This window comes from Rhinolophus hipposideros (genome assembly GCF_964194185.1).
Source record: "Rhinolophus hipposideros genome assembly, chromosome: 7".
In the NCBI taxonomy this organism is placed as follows: domain Eukaryota; kingdom Metazoa; phylum Chordata; class Mammalia; order Chiroptera; family Rhinolophidae; genus Rhinolophus; species Rhinolophus hipposideros.
In genome coordinates this window covers 32296698-32311515 of record NC_138053.1, presented here as the reverse complement: position 1 = coordinate 32311515, position 14818 = coordinate 32296698, and the positions used below count along the sequence as shown (strand labels likewise).

The 14818-nt window shown below is 32.3% G+C and overlaps 2 protein-coding genes across 2 annotated transcripts in view; one reads left to right on the top strand and one right to left on the bottom strand.

The window, feature by feature from the left end:
• LOC308499735 (uncharacterized protein) overlaps window positions 1-7039 on the top strand; it is a gene marked incomplete at its 5' end in the record, with an annotated part of 59815 nt that extends 52776 nt beyond the window's left edge. Inside the window, 3 exons of the mRNA XM_081053569.1 lie at window positions 431-632; window positions 2423-2523; window positions 4505-7039. The remainder of the gene's footprint in view (window positions 1-430; window positions 633-2422; window positions 2524-4504) is intronic.
• Window positions 1-11588, bottom strand: part of LOC308499734 (solute carrier organic anion transporter family member 6A1-like) — a gene marked incomplete at both ends in the record, with an annotated part of 32396 nt that extends 20808 nt beyond the window's left edge. Inside the window, 2 exons of the mRNA XM_081053568.1 lie at window positions 8742-8838; window positions 11432-11588. Coding sequence (XP_080909694.1) covers window positions 8742-8838; window positions 11432-11588 — 254 coding nt within the window. The remainder of the gene's footprint in view (window positions 1-8741; window positions 8839-11431) is intronic.
• Window positions 11589-14818: the final 3230 nt, after the last annotated feature.

Sequence of the window (14818 nt, the reverse complement as noted above, 5' to 3'; positions counted from 1 at the left end):
TTTTAATTAATTAATTTATTTATTAGTTTCAGGTGTACAAAACAAGGTAATACTTAGACGTTCATCATTTATATCCCTCATACTGTAAACCCCCCTCCCCCCATCCACTATCCCTCCGACCTCACACTGAACCATCACATTATATATATAAAATTATAGTTGGCATTCATTAATGTTTAGCTTCTGGTGTACAATGCCATGATCAGGTATCCACAGTATCCCTGAGGTGGTCTCCCAAATAGAACGCATGTCCATCGGATACCCAACAAAATCTTTACAACATTATAGAATACCTTCCCCAAATTAATTTTCAAAAAAACCCTGAGGCCATCTTGTGGTTACCAGCTGCTTCCAAATCCCTTCACCTTTCCCCTTATCCCCAACCCCCTCCCACACACCCATCTAACCACTCTCGGTTTTTTCTCTGCAGATTAGTGCAGCCACTATGGAAAACAGTATGGAGGTATCTCAGGAATCTGAAAATGGAACTACCCTATGATCCAGTAATTCCACTCCTAGGCATCTACCCGGAGAAATCCAAAACTCCAATTCAAAAATCTGTATGCACTCCTATGTTTATTGCAGCACTTTACACAATAGCCAAGATATGGAAACAACCGAAATGCCCATTGGTAAGGAACCTTTTAAATAGTGGGTTTCAACAACTGTTGATTTGTTCTTATTTAGAAAATTAGAGGGTATGGTTCTATCGGGTTGTAATGAAAAACTTTTAAAAAGAATGACATTTAAATTACACATCAATACTTACTTGATAAATTGAAAATAAGACCTTCTCAAATTACTGTTTACATAAAGTCCAGGTAGGCTTAAAGCAAGGCAACTTCACTTTTGACTACTCTTTCGCTATGGGCTGCCATTGGCAATGTGTTAGGAATATCACATAGTTATTTATAGCTTTCCTAACTTTCATTTTTCCTGGGATAAGCAAGTATCATGCAGTAAATGTACATTCCAACGACATAGATAGAACTGCTCTGAAACTGTGCTTTTAGAATTAGGGTAAGTAGAATGGTCTCTGATCAGTGATTCTCAAAGTGTAGTCTTAATTTCCAGAGTTTTAAAATGGCTGTTGAAAATTTTGCCAGTTTCAACACTCTTTTTTGGAGGTAAAGATTTTCCAAGTTCCTCACTCTGACATTCTAGATGTCCCACCCTCTAATAAACTTTTTTTAAAAAATTAAGATATCTTCTAGTTACCCACCCAGACAGGTATTGGCCAGAAGTCTAAGATTGTTAAACAGGCATTATATTGTTTTTTATCCTAACAATAATAATTAAAGCACTCTATTTCTAAGAGAGAGAGAGATTGAAATTGTCTTGTTTTGTTTGTTTGTTTTCTTGAACGGAAGTTATCTTAAAACAAAAATCAAACAAAAAAAGCTTAAAACATTCATGTTTAAATTTTCTGAAGTGTTTCTTTTAACAATTATAACTTAATTTTTAATCATATGAAAGTGGTTATAGCTATTTATTTCTGTACTGTCAAAAACATACATGTAACATTTTGGTAAAAATTTAAATTAAATAAAAATCTGAATGAAATAGAATCCACATTTATAAGGGCTCATAATTTGATGAAAAGATAAACACTTGTACCTGAATGAAACAAGTAAATTAAATTTCTGATTTTATATAATCTATCTATGCATTTTAAGAAGAATTAGACAAATACAATAAAAATAAAAAGCATTATCTATCTACCTATCTATCTATCTCCCATATATTCATGTTATGTTATATTATATTGTGAACAAATATCTATGAAAGCGTTAAGAAGGGAGAAACATATTTGGCCTGGGAACTTAAGTTACAATTTGAACAAGAGGTGTTTTGTTTTTTTTTCAAATGGAGAAGAAAAAGAACATTTGAGGTAGAGAAATCAGCATCAACACACTTAACAGAACTATAAAAGTACCGAATGTGTCCATGAAAGAGCAAGTGGCTGGAATGTGGGGGAGAGAGGGATGAAATTCTGAGGAGACGCAGGAAAATTCAGTTGACACTATTGTTAGGAGTATTCAAAGTCCCACTAAAACAGTGTGAAATTCATCTACCAAGTTATCTGGAAAATGACTTGATAAGATCTACATGTGAGAAATACAATTCTGCAGGCAACATAAATGATGAAGTTGTGCATAAAAAACAAATTGAAGGTAGAATCACTATTAAGAAATTGGGTGTTTTTAAACTCACTATGTCTGTATTGCAGGCTTTGTTTCTCACCTAAAGAAACAAAGAGTTCTTTTCTGTTTGATGCTGAGGGGATATTTTCAATAAAATATGATATTGTGAGAATATTTGTTAACTTCCAGAGTTCTCTTCAAAGACATTTAAACATAATAAAAAGATACATAATGTTAATACTTGTATGTCATCTCATTAAATTTCTTATTTATTTCAGCAGGAAAAAAACAAACACAAAGTGATATAGAAGAAACAGAAAAAGGAAAATGCTTGGTGCCAGTCTCTGACACTAGCCAAGTTCTTGGAAATGCTACTTAGGTAAGCTGGGTCCTATTTTCCATTACTTATCAAAGAATAGGTTAATTAAGACTTCAAAAGTCCCACTCAGATTTAAGTTGAACACTCTATGGTTATTTTCTTAAATCTACTATTAGAAAAATTGCACAAGTCAATTTAATTGGCTTTTTCATGTAAAATATTTTACTTTACCCAAACTGAAGCAAATAAATCTTTGATACTGGTTCCAAATTCCTGCTCTTTATACCTTCTGTCCAACAAACGAGGCTTTTTCGTTTTCCCAGCCCTTATCCTTCCTGAACCTATATGTGAACAAGTAAAAAAATCTGATGACAGGTTCAAAATAACTAAAACACATATAAAAACATACATATACATCCTAATAAAGCCAATTTGTCTTGGAATGCCAAGTGATCTATTTTTGAACAAGCTAAAAAGTAAATCTAATTAACTAAAAGGTACATTCTTGTAAAACAGTGCTGTCCTAAAGAATATTCTGTGATAATGAAAATTTTCCATGTCTGCACTGTGCAATATTGTAGCCATTAAATGTAGCTCCTATTACTGAGGAAATGGATTTTTAATTTAATTTAGTTTAAAATTTAAAGAGCCACATGTGGCAAGAAACTACAGTATTTGACAGCACAACTCCAAAATATAAAAGAGTAATTTTTGATATTACTAAAAATAATTTGTGCCAATGAAATGTACTACCATTCGGAGAATATTTGATTTCTCTAATGTTACATGTAGTTCTTATTGTTTCTAAAAGAATTTTGGTAATTATTATTTTATCTTACAATAATTCTGTAAGGTACTACATGTATTACATAATGCTAAATAAATAGATTTCATTATGCTTCTTTCTTTAAAAAAAGTTATGAACTCTAGACATAAAGCACCTTAAAAAAACAGAAATTGACAAGAAACAAAAATGTGTACTAACAAAAGTCTGGTACATAAATAAAATAGTATTTGGTCACATGAGACTTCATTTGTTCAAATAATACTATCACATGTCTCTGTATCTCTGTGACAGAAAAAAATGTAGCTCAGCCATGTTCTGAGAATGGGGGATGAGGAATCTACTGTCCTTTAATTTAATGAATTATATTGTTATAGTTACCTTGTATATGGCGTGGAAAACATGACAATGGTATTAATGTAGACCATGCAATAACTGAGACAAAAACAAAACGAATCCACCATGTCTGCAGCCAATGTTCATTATGACTGTCTCCAATGCTTTAATAAAAAAAAAAAAGTTTCATCTTTCTGTATTTTATTATAAGCAAAGCCATAATTGAGCAGAAAGAGAAAGAGAGAAACGGAACAGTTTTTCTTAGTCTGTCCTTGTTGTTTGCTTTTCTGAGAGTGAGTGGTTGTAAGTCTTCCAATTATGTAGCTCCCTTTTGTCTTATAGGATCCTAAATTTTTCCCTTTCCTTTTCCTCCTTTGTCCTCTCAGGTGGTGAAAAGTAATTCTTTGATCCTGTTTAACTTTTTTCTCCAAAAGTAGCTATGCACTTGGAAGACTATTCTTTTAGATTTCACCTCTCTTTTAAAATTATTCCTGCCCTTTTAAATCATGCACCTAGCTCTTTGGTGAAAACCTCCCCTTTAAGTTGCACAATTTATCTGGCATCTGACCCTTTAAATCACCTATATTATGAAATCTCTTTCTTACAGCCCCTTCTCTGAACTCTCAAACTAAAAATGAATTACCCTTTTAATGATCATAGCTAATCATCCTTGGGATCCTTTGCTAGGTGTTGTCTTCTCTCTTCCATGCATTTTTTTCTTGGTTCACCTTTGTAAACTATAAAGTCTTACAGTGGGCAGAGGAGAATAGGACTGTGAAGGATCCTGTGCTGGGACTTTTTGATTTTCTCTTTTAACTCACAGTTATTTTTATGATTTAAGCATTCCTTGTCTTCAATAATGCTGATGCCATGATTTTGTGGAGAATTTTCATAGCTATGAAGAAATTTTGTATCATTTAGGGAGAAGATGTGGAGAAGTTGATTACTACACAGCGGCCATTGTCTGCAGTTTCACACACATTTAAGACCTTGCAGAAAACCAGTCATCATGGGAAAATGTCCACATCCCCAGGAGCCACCGTTTCAGAAGTGCTAGTTTCTTACACGTGACTCTACTGTCAACAGAGACCTGATAAGGATCTTACTTATATGCCCTGTCTCTCATAGAATGTGGCAAATATTCACAGTTTTATTGACAGACAACTTCTTATCTATCACTACATTATTCAGGGATACAAAGTCCAATTTGCAATGACACAGAGTTGCAATCTTGATTTTCATTATCCAGTAGGCTCATATGCAATGTCCAGGGAGTTTCAACTCTAGCTTGTTACTACAACTATGTGTTTCCTCATTGATTACAATCAGAAATTTTCTTTTTTTCACTTTTGAACCCAGCCATGTATTCTAACTATATGCATTATATTACACAAAATATGATTATTACATATCCATACGTGTAAATAATTGAGTACCTAACAACTGAAAATAAGTTGTAAAAAAACTACAAAGTATAAGAATTTAATAGAGTAACATATACATGACAAACTTATAAAGCAATATTTCTTTCTACTAAAAGTAAATATAATAATACAAATATGCTATGTACAATATTAACAAAAATACATGAAGTCACTAGGAATAGACTTAATGGGATATCTTCAGTAAAGAAAATCATAAAACTTTATTGAAGGGCAGAAAAGAAAAACAGAGAAAATAGAGCAATATACTATATTAATGCATGGAAAAAGAATAATTATTCCAATTTGACACATCAATTCAAGTATTTCATATCAAAATACTTTAATTGTAACCTGAGATAATCATATATGTAGCTAGAAGAGTAATTCTGCAAGCATTGCCCAATTTTTGACAAATAATGAGTAGGAACTTATCCCACCAAATACTACAAAAAAAAACACAAAACTACAAACTAATCCCTGATGAATATTGATGTAAAAATCATGAATAAAATACTAGCAAACTAAATTCAACCATACATTAAAAGGATTATACATCATGATAAAGTTAGATTAATTCCTGAATGCAAGGATGGTTCAATATACGAAAATCAATCAATGTAATATATACCACATTAACTAAATGACAAAAACCACATGATCATTTCAATTGATGCAGAAAAGCCATTTGACAATATTCAATACCCTTTCACCATGAAAACTCCCAACAAATTGGGAATAGAAGGAGATTATGCCATAATGAAAGCCATATATAAAGAGCCCACAGCTAACATCACACTTAATGGTGGAAAAACTGAAAGCTTTCTAAGATCAGAAACAAGGCAAAATGCCTATTCTTACCACTTCTATTCAACATGGTATTGAAAATTCTAGCCAGAACAATCAGGCAAGAAAAGAAATTAAAAGATGTCCAAATTGGGGGGGCAAAAGAAGTAAACATATCTGTTTGGAGATGAATGATCTTATATTTAGAAATTGCTAAACATTCCACAAATAAAAGGTTAGAACTAATAAATAAATTCAGCAAACTTGTAAGATAAAAAATCAGCACAAAAATCAAGTGTGTTTCTACATACTAATAATGAACAGTGTAGTGTGTGAGGCAAAACACTTATGCACCAAATACTGCAAAATATTGCTGAAAAAATGAAAAAAGATATAAATAAATGAAAAGACATCCATGTCCTTGGATTTGAACACTTAATATTGTTAAAATGCCCTTACGACCCAAAGGAAGCTACAGATTCAATGTAATCCCTATGAAACTCTCAATTGAATTTTTTGCAGAAATTCCTAAAAATTCCTTAAAAAAATCCTAAAAATTCATATGGAATCTCAAAGGACCCCAAGTAGCCAAAACAATCTTGATAAAGAAAAACAAAGCTGGAGGCTTTACACTTCCTGATTTCAAAATATGTCACAAAGCTGCAGCAGTTAAAACAGTATGGTACTAGTATAAAGAAAAATATATAGACCAATGGAAAAGAATAGAGAGCCCAGAAATAAACTCTCACAAATATGGTCAAATGATCTTTGACAAGATTGACAAGAATACACAATGGGGAAAGAACAGTCTCTTTAATAAATGATTCTGGGCGAAAAATGGGATACCCACATGCAAAAGAATGACATTGCATCCTTATAAAATATACACCAACAGAAAATTCAAAATGGATTAAAGGTCTAAATGTAAGACCTAAAACAACAAAACTCATAGAAAACAAAGGAAGAAAGCTTTCATGACACTGGATTTAGCAATGATTTTTTGATATGACACCAAAAGCATAGGCAACAAAAACAAAATTAGACAAATGGGACTACATTGAACTTAAAAACTACACAGCCAAAGAAACAGTCAACAAAGTGAAAAGACGGATTATGGAATGGGAAAAAACATTTGCAAACTATATATCTGATAAATGGCTAATATCCAGAATACCTGAAAAACCTCCCTCAATTCAACAACAAAATCTGATTTAAAAAATGGGCAAAGAACTTGAATAGACATTTCTCCAAAAAAAAAAAAAAAAAAAAAAAACCACAAATGGCCAAAAAGTATATGAAAAGATGTAAAGATGTGCAACATCACTAATGTTCAGGGAAACGCAAATAAAAACCACAATATCACTTCATACCTGCTAGGATGGCTGTTACTAAAAAAAGTAATAATAATAAAATAAAATAAATAACAACTGTTGACAAAGATGTTGAGAAATTGGAAACTGTGCACTATTTGTGCAAATGTAAAATGGTGCAGCCACTATGGAAAACAGTGTGGAAGTTCCTCAAAAAAGAAAAATTAAAAATATGAATTACCATATGCTCTATCAATCCCACTTCTGGGGATATAGCCAAAAGAATTGAAAATAGAATCTCAAAAAGATATTTTCACACCCATGTTAATTACAGAATTATTCACAATTACCAAGAGATAAAAGTAAACTAAATACCCATTGACAGATGAATGAATACACAAAATGTGGTATACGAGGTATGACAATTAAGTTCACGAACTTGTTACATTGATATTGCAAACCTTTTTTTGATATCAGAGGGATTATTCATTATGAATTTGTACCAACTGGACAAACAGTTAACCAAGTTTACTATTTGGAAATGCTGAAAAGGCTGCATGAAAAAGTTAGAGGACCTGAACTTTTCGCCAATAATTCATGGCTCTTGCATCACAACAATGCACCAGCTCACACAGCACTGTCTGTGAGGGATGTTTTAGCCAGTAAACAAATAACTGCATTGGAACACCCTCCCTACTCACCTGATCTGGCCTCCAATGACTTCTTTCTTTACCCAAAGATAAAGGAAATATTGAAAGGAAGACATTTTGATGACATTCAGGACATCAAGGGTAAGATGACGACAGCTCTGATGGCCATTCCAGAAAAAGAGTTCTAAAATTGTTTTAAAGGGTGGACTAGGTGCTGGCATCAGTGTATAGCTTCCCCAGGGGAGTACTTTGAGGGTGACCATAGTGATATTCAGCCATGAGGTATGTAGCACTTTTTCCAGGATGAGTTCGTGAACTTAATTGTCCCACCTCGTATACATATAATGGAATATTACTTAACCTTTAATGAAAGAAATACTGTCATGTTACACTGTCATGAAATGCAATAGCATGGATGAACCTTGAGGACATTATGCTAAGTGAAATAAGCCAGTGACAAAAACACAAATATTGTGCTATTTCACTTATATGAGGTATCTATAGCCAAACCCTTAGAAAAAGAAAGTAGCATGGTGAATGCCAGGGGCTAGAGAGAAATGGGAAAAGGGGAGTTGTGCAATGGACATACACATAGAGTTTCAGTTAACAAGACAAAAAAGTTCTAAAGATTTGTTACACAAAAATGTACATATAGTTAACACTACTGTACTGTACACTTAAAAATGCTTAGGATGATAAAGTTTATGTTATGTGTTTTTTACCAGAATTTTTAAAAAACTATATGCAGAATTAGTACACTTCTCATTATAAGTAGTGTTTTTTAAATATTTCCAACAGTAATGGTAAAAATGTACATGTTTGATGTATTAATATGTATATATGTGTGTATATCAGTCACGTTTACAAATATTTTTTCTAAAAATATGATTATTACAAATTAAATATATATATATATATTTATAAGCTGCAGTGTCTATTCAACAAATATTTTACACAACATAAACAAAAAAAATGGAAGAAAATGGCTTACCTGTTATTAAAAGTACTGTTCACAGAGGTCTTAACCAGGGGTGCTCCTATTGTATAACCCACAGCATACCCAATTATTACCGAAGCATCCGTAAGGCCTATAAAATGAATATTGAACATCAAACAGCTGTATAAACCACCTTTGTCATAAAATAATAAAAATTACATCACTGAAATGGATTACTTCTGAAAACTTCATAGTATACTTTATCAGTCAGGGTTCTCCAGGAAAACAGAACCAGTAAGATATTTGGACCATGCACGTGAGAGAGAGACACAGAGAGACAGAGAGACAGAGAGAGACAGAGACAGAGACAGAGAGAGAGAGACAGAGACAGAGAGAGAGATTATAAGGAATTGGCTTGGGGCTGGCAAGTCCCAATTTGTATGGCCGGGCTGCCAGGCTGGAAATCCAGGTAAAAGCTAATGTTACAGTCTTGAGTCTATAATTAAGTCAAATCCATGGGGCAGGCCAACAGGCTGGAAAAACTCAGGCAGAGTTTCTATGGATTTGCATCTTCTCTGGGAGACCTCAGTCTGTATTCTAAAAGGCTTCAACTGATTGGATGAGGCTCCTCCACATTATGGAGGGTAATCTGTTCTCTTCAAAGTCTACTAATTGTGAAGGTTAGTCACATCTACAAAATATCACAGAAACATCTAGACTGGTGTTTGACCAAATAACTGGTTGCCATAACCTAGCCAAGCTGACATATAAAATTAACCATCATACATATTATCCAGTGTATATATTAGAGAAACTTAATTAACTAAAATACATAACTCACTGTACCTTAATCTATATATTTAATGTAATGTAAATAAATATATTTATATTTAACATAAATATAAATTCAATATACCTTATTTCACTTTAATTTGTGGTACTAAAACAAGATGATACTTTATAATGATACCTTTGCATCTTTCACCTTAGCTGTCAAGGTGGCAATAAAGTAAAGTTCTTGGCAGTTTATAGATGTGTGTTTTAATTGCTATTCAGTAGAACCAAAAGGAAAATAAATATATTTGTGCCACCCTCAGCCAAGACTAACAAATCACTGCAAAAATTTATTTCTAAAAACAAATATAAATATGAATATCATCTATTTTAGTTTATTGGCATGACTTTCCTTACCTCTGGTGGAAAAATTATTATTTGGGTGCAAAATGCTATTTTCTTTTAATCAACTCCACAATAAGTATAAAAAAATAAATTTAAATTTATTTTGCAAAAATGATAGTTAGATAATCCTGTACAAATAGATCATCTACCAGGAATAGAAGCTACGGCAACATAAGAAAGTAGAATTATTCTGAGATATATACACCAGGGTTACTTATTGTAGGATAGAGTAGCACAAAATACTGTATATAGAGGATGTTACTCTATAGATGATTAAATACCACTTCTCTCCATGATGGGATAAACAAGATTATGTTTTCATTAACTTCAAAATATATATATTTATATATATATACAATAATTGTATATATATAGTATATATTATTGTATAATTATTGTACATTATTGTATATACATATTATACATATACTATGTATATGTATAATATGTATATGTATATGTATATGTGTATACATATGTATATATGTATATATACATGTATACATGTATACGCATATACATGTTTACATATATACGTGTGTATATACATATATACATATGTATACATATATACATGCATGCATATATACATGTGTACATGTATACATATACACAGGTACATGTATACATATATACATATGTACATATGTGCATACACGTGTATACATACAGGTATACGTACACACATGTGCATATGTATACACATATGTATGCATGTGTGTATACATGTATACACATGTATACATATATGCATATACACGTGTATACATATATGTACATTGTGTGTACATATGCACACATATACACATGTATACATACATGTATACATGTGTGTGCATGTGTGTATATATGTATATGTATATATACTATATATAGTATATATTATTGTATAATTATTGTATATTATTGTATATATATATACAATTATTGTATATATGTACAATAATATACAATTATAGATACAATATTAATTGTATCTATAATTGTATATATATATATATGTATATATAAATAACAGTACAACTATGATGATTATTTCAGTACCACACTAAATCGAGTACTGCGGAGGCATAAACAAGGTTTCTATTTCCTTATAGAAATGATGGCAGCAACTTCTCACATATATCCCCAAAGTTTAACCATACAACTACTTGAGCAATTCAATCTGGTAATTTTGAGATTTTTTTCCCCCTAGAGAAATGAACTGCAGCCTGTATAATTTTACACGACAAATATTTAAATATGTATGGAATATGTAGAGAAAGAATATAGTTTTTATCACTTAAGAATGCATTTTTCCTAATGCTCTCTATGTTTTAGAATGACCTCCAGATAACTTGTCTACAATTCCAAATCTCAAGCACCTCCTCAGAATTAAGTGACTCAATGTGATTTTGAAGTTAAGCATACCAGTTATCATTTATTACAATGTCATTATATGGAGGAATCATTAGCCCTTATATATCAGTTTAGATGTGCACACCAAATTGCACAAGCGCAATAAAAAAACTTCAGAATGGTTCGATCATATTAGAAGGAGAAGAAAAACTTGCCTAGATAAATACCAACTGAGTATGTGGCCACGCTGTCATCAAGAAAACATACTCCCAGGATATAAAGACACATTCCTGCTATTCCCTGCATAGCCTGCCCAAGGACGAAGAAAGGCACATAATGTGTTTGGGATGAAATGGATTTCTTGCAAGCTGGGATAATCTTCATGTCATCGCAAATATCTTTTGAAAAGATAATTATAATTTTTTGTTAAATGCGTCAAAAGTTAAACATACAACAAATATGCAGTATCTTTTATGAAGCTTTTTACCAGCTATTTCCACCATTCTGCTTTTTTTCTTTTAGTTAAGACTTCATTTACATTGAATGTAGTAGTTCTATAATCAACGATCTTGTTTTCAGAAAAATGCAGTGATAAGAAAAAGTTTGTGGAAATACTGAAAAAGATTCAAATATTATAAACCAAATATAAATGTGTATGTCTGACTATGTGTATAAACGCACTTATGCATGCAGAGGTAAATACACATATACACACATACATAATACAAATGTACACACATGTCTCTAAAATTTGGCATCTGGTAACCCTGACCTTTGGCCCAGGATAAAAGTATTTCTAATGTTTTATATTATATGAATCATCAAAGATTACCTTGTGAGTTTAGTTCTACACCCACTTCTTCAGCAATCTTCACATTAACTTTGTGTGGCTTTGATTAAATAATTTCCCATTTTAGACCCACTAATTTCTAGAACATAGGTACCTAAGGACAAAGCATTATACAATAAAACTTTCTTTCTGTTAGTTATTATATAGTAATCCACTAGATTTTAAATACCTTTAGGTGAGAGTCTATTTCTTATGCTTTTCTTTTTATTCACATGGTTGTAGAACAGTAGTGAATACATGTTGGAATTACACTTGTTATTAGATTGGTAAGTCGAAGCAATGACATTAGATCATTCTGATTGTGTACATTTGACTGGAATTTTAACAAATGCTCTTAAAATATGATTGGTTAATGTGCAAATTGCAAAATAGTACACTAAAGGAAAATTTCAGCTAGTTCATTATTCATATGAAATGTTATTTGATTCCATGTCAAATGGCAGGAGGTCTCTAGGATTGTGATTCAAAATACTGATGGTTCAATTTTATACAGACATATTAACTTGTGGTGATATCAGTATCAATGTGATATTTCCAACACCTTGGCCTCTTAGTTCCTTGAACTGCTCTACTCCCATGTACTGGTACTAAACTTACTTTAGCTACTCAATTTAAACTTTCAAAAACAGTAATTACAAACCTTAACTACAACTGCAAGCATCCTACAAACATCTTTATCTTTCCAGCTCACTCCTAATAACCCAATTCCAACAATCCCTAAAACCCACCAGGACCTATAATCCATTGATTCCACTCCTTTTCACTATCCCAATGATCCCTTTATATTCTTACTTCTCTTATTGTCATCTTAGCACTTTTAAATCCCTTGCTCTTTTTCATACATCATGCAATCTCTCGGTAAAACTGCAACCCTAGTCAAATTAAACTCTTCTCCTTACTCCGTACCTACACTTTTAAAGTCAAATGTGGTAGCACAAAAACAAACAACCATGCAAATCTCACTTTAAATTCATTATTATTAAACTCAAAGAGGTTCCTACACCCTCCTGATAATCAAATATGTCCCTAGTCTACTACTCTTGCCTTCTCCTAGGAAATTCAACTTGTTACTTTCCCTTCTGCTAGGGGTTACAATCCTGAGATTCCTGCCATCCAATATCTGAAAACAAATGTTTTCTACCAATAGAATAAAACTAATATTTTAGTGACCCTCCTCATGATAAAAAATCCTTTGTTTGGACTATAATTTCAAGAAGGATGGATCAGTCAGTATTAAACACTGGTGATAGTTCAAGAAATATGATAAGTAAAAAGTTTTAATATATTAAATAACATGAGTTATGTTGATAGCTTGGTGAAAACAATTCCATTGCAGTGATTAGGGTGGAGGGCATCTTAAAGTGGGTTGCGGAAAGAATATGAGACAAAGCCAGAAAGCATCCACATTTCTTTAAAAAAAAAAAATTGTCAATGAAAATGAGGAGCTTGTGCAAAGTGATAAAAAAAGGGACTACAAGTTATATCTATTGTTGTTTTCGTTTTGTAAGAATGGGAAGAACATTTAAGTGTCAATAAGTAAGACCAAAAGAGAGGGAGAATTTACAGAAGGAGAAGGGAGATCACCAATGGAATAAAGTAGGCAAGAGAGAACAAGGTGTTCAGCAGGAGGATAGCTCTTCCATTTTAACAGAAAGGAAAAAGTAAATAATGTAAACATGAAAATATAGGTGAAATTATAGTGTCTACGGTAAAAAATTAAGGCAATTTTCTCTTATGGCATGTATTTTCTCTCCAACACAGAAGATAAGAGTTCAGTAAGGTACTACAGACTGAATGTTTGTGTCCCTTCATAAATTCACATGCTGAAACCCTAATCCCCAACGTGATGGTATTTGGAAATGGGGCCTTTGGAAGGTAATTGAGTCATGAAAGTAGAGCCCTCATGAAGGGATTAGTGCCCTTAGAAGAAGAGACACAAGAGAGCTTGCTCTCCCTCTCTCTTTCTGTCTCTCTGCTGCTACGTATATAGGGACATAACCAAGAAGAAGGTCCTTACCAGAAACTAAATAGGCTACCACCTGGATCCTAGACTCCTGGCCTCCAGAGCTATGAGAAATAAATTTCTAAAATTGTTTAAGTCACCCAGTTTATAGTTTTGTTATAGCAACCCAAACTAACTAAAACATGATGAAAGTCTAAAATCCTTATTGTGAATTATGGAAGAGAGTAGACTAAAAAACAAAAAAAGAAAGACAAATGTCAGGCGAATCAATCCATTTAAGAGCATAATTGAGGCTGACAGGAACAAATTCATCATGGGAATGAGCTGGCCTTTTGTGTGATTTTTCTCTAAAACACACATCACCAGCCCAGAAAAGACATGGTAGAATCAAACATTTTCCAGGCCAGGATCAAGAAATAACAATGGGCAGGGATCTTAAGATTATGATTAGAGTATGTTTGAAACACTCTAATATTTCATAGTAAGGAACATAAAATAAACTACAAATGAAGGAAAGGAACAACAAGAATAATCTGATAAAGGGAGAAAGTAGATGTCAATAGACTGAAGTTTCCAACGAAAGAAAAGAATTTTAATAATAATTTTTATTATACAAGTGAGTTGGAAGAATTAGTGGGTATAATCAGAGAGTAAGATAATAGATATTTAGGAAGTTCTCAGTAAAGTGACAATGCACTGAAACCATGGGTATGTTGGATGGTCAATTAAATGCAGAAATCTAGAAACTAAAGATCTGTGTGTAATACAAGTGTTTTCATGAACTAGTGGAAAAAAATCACT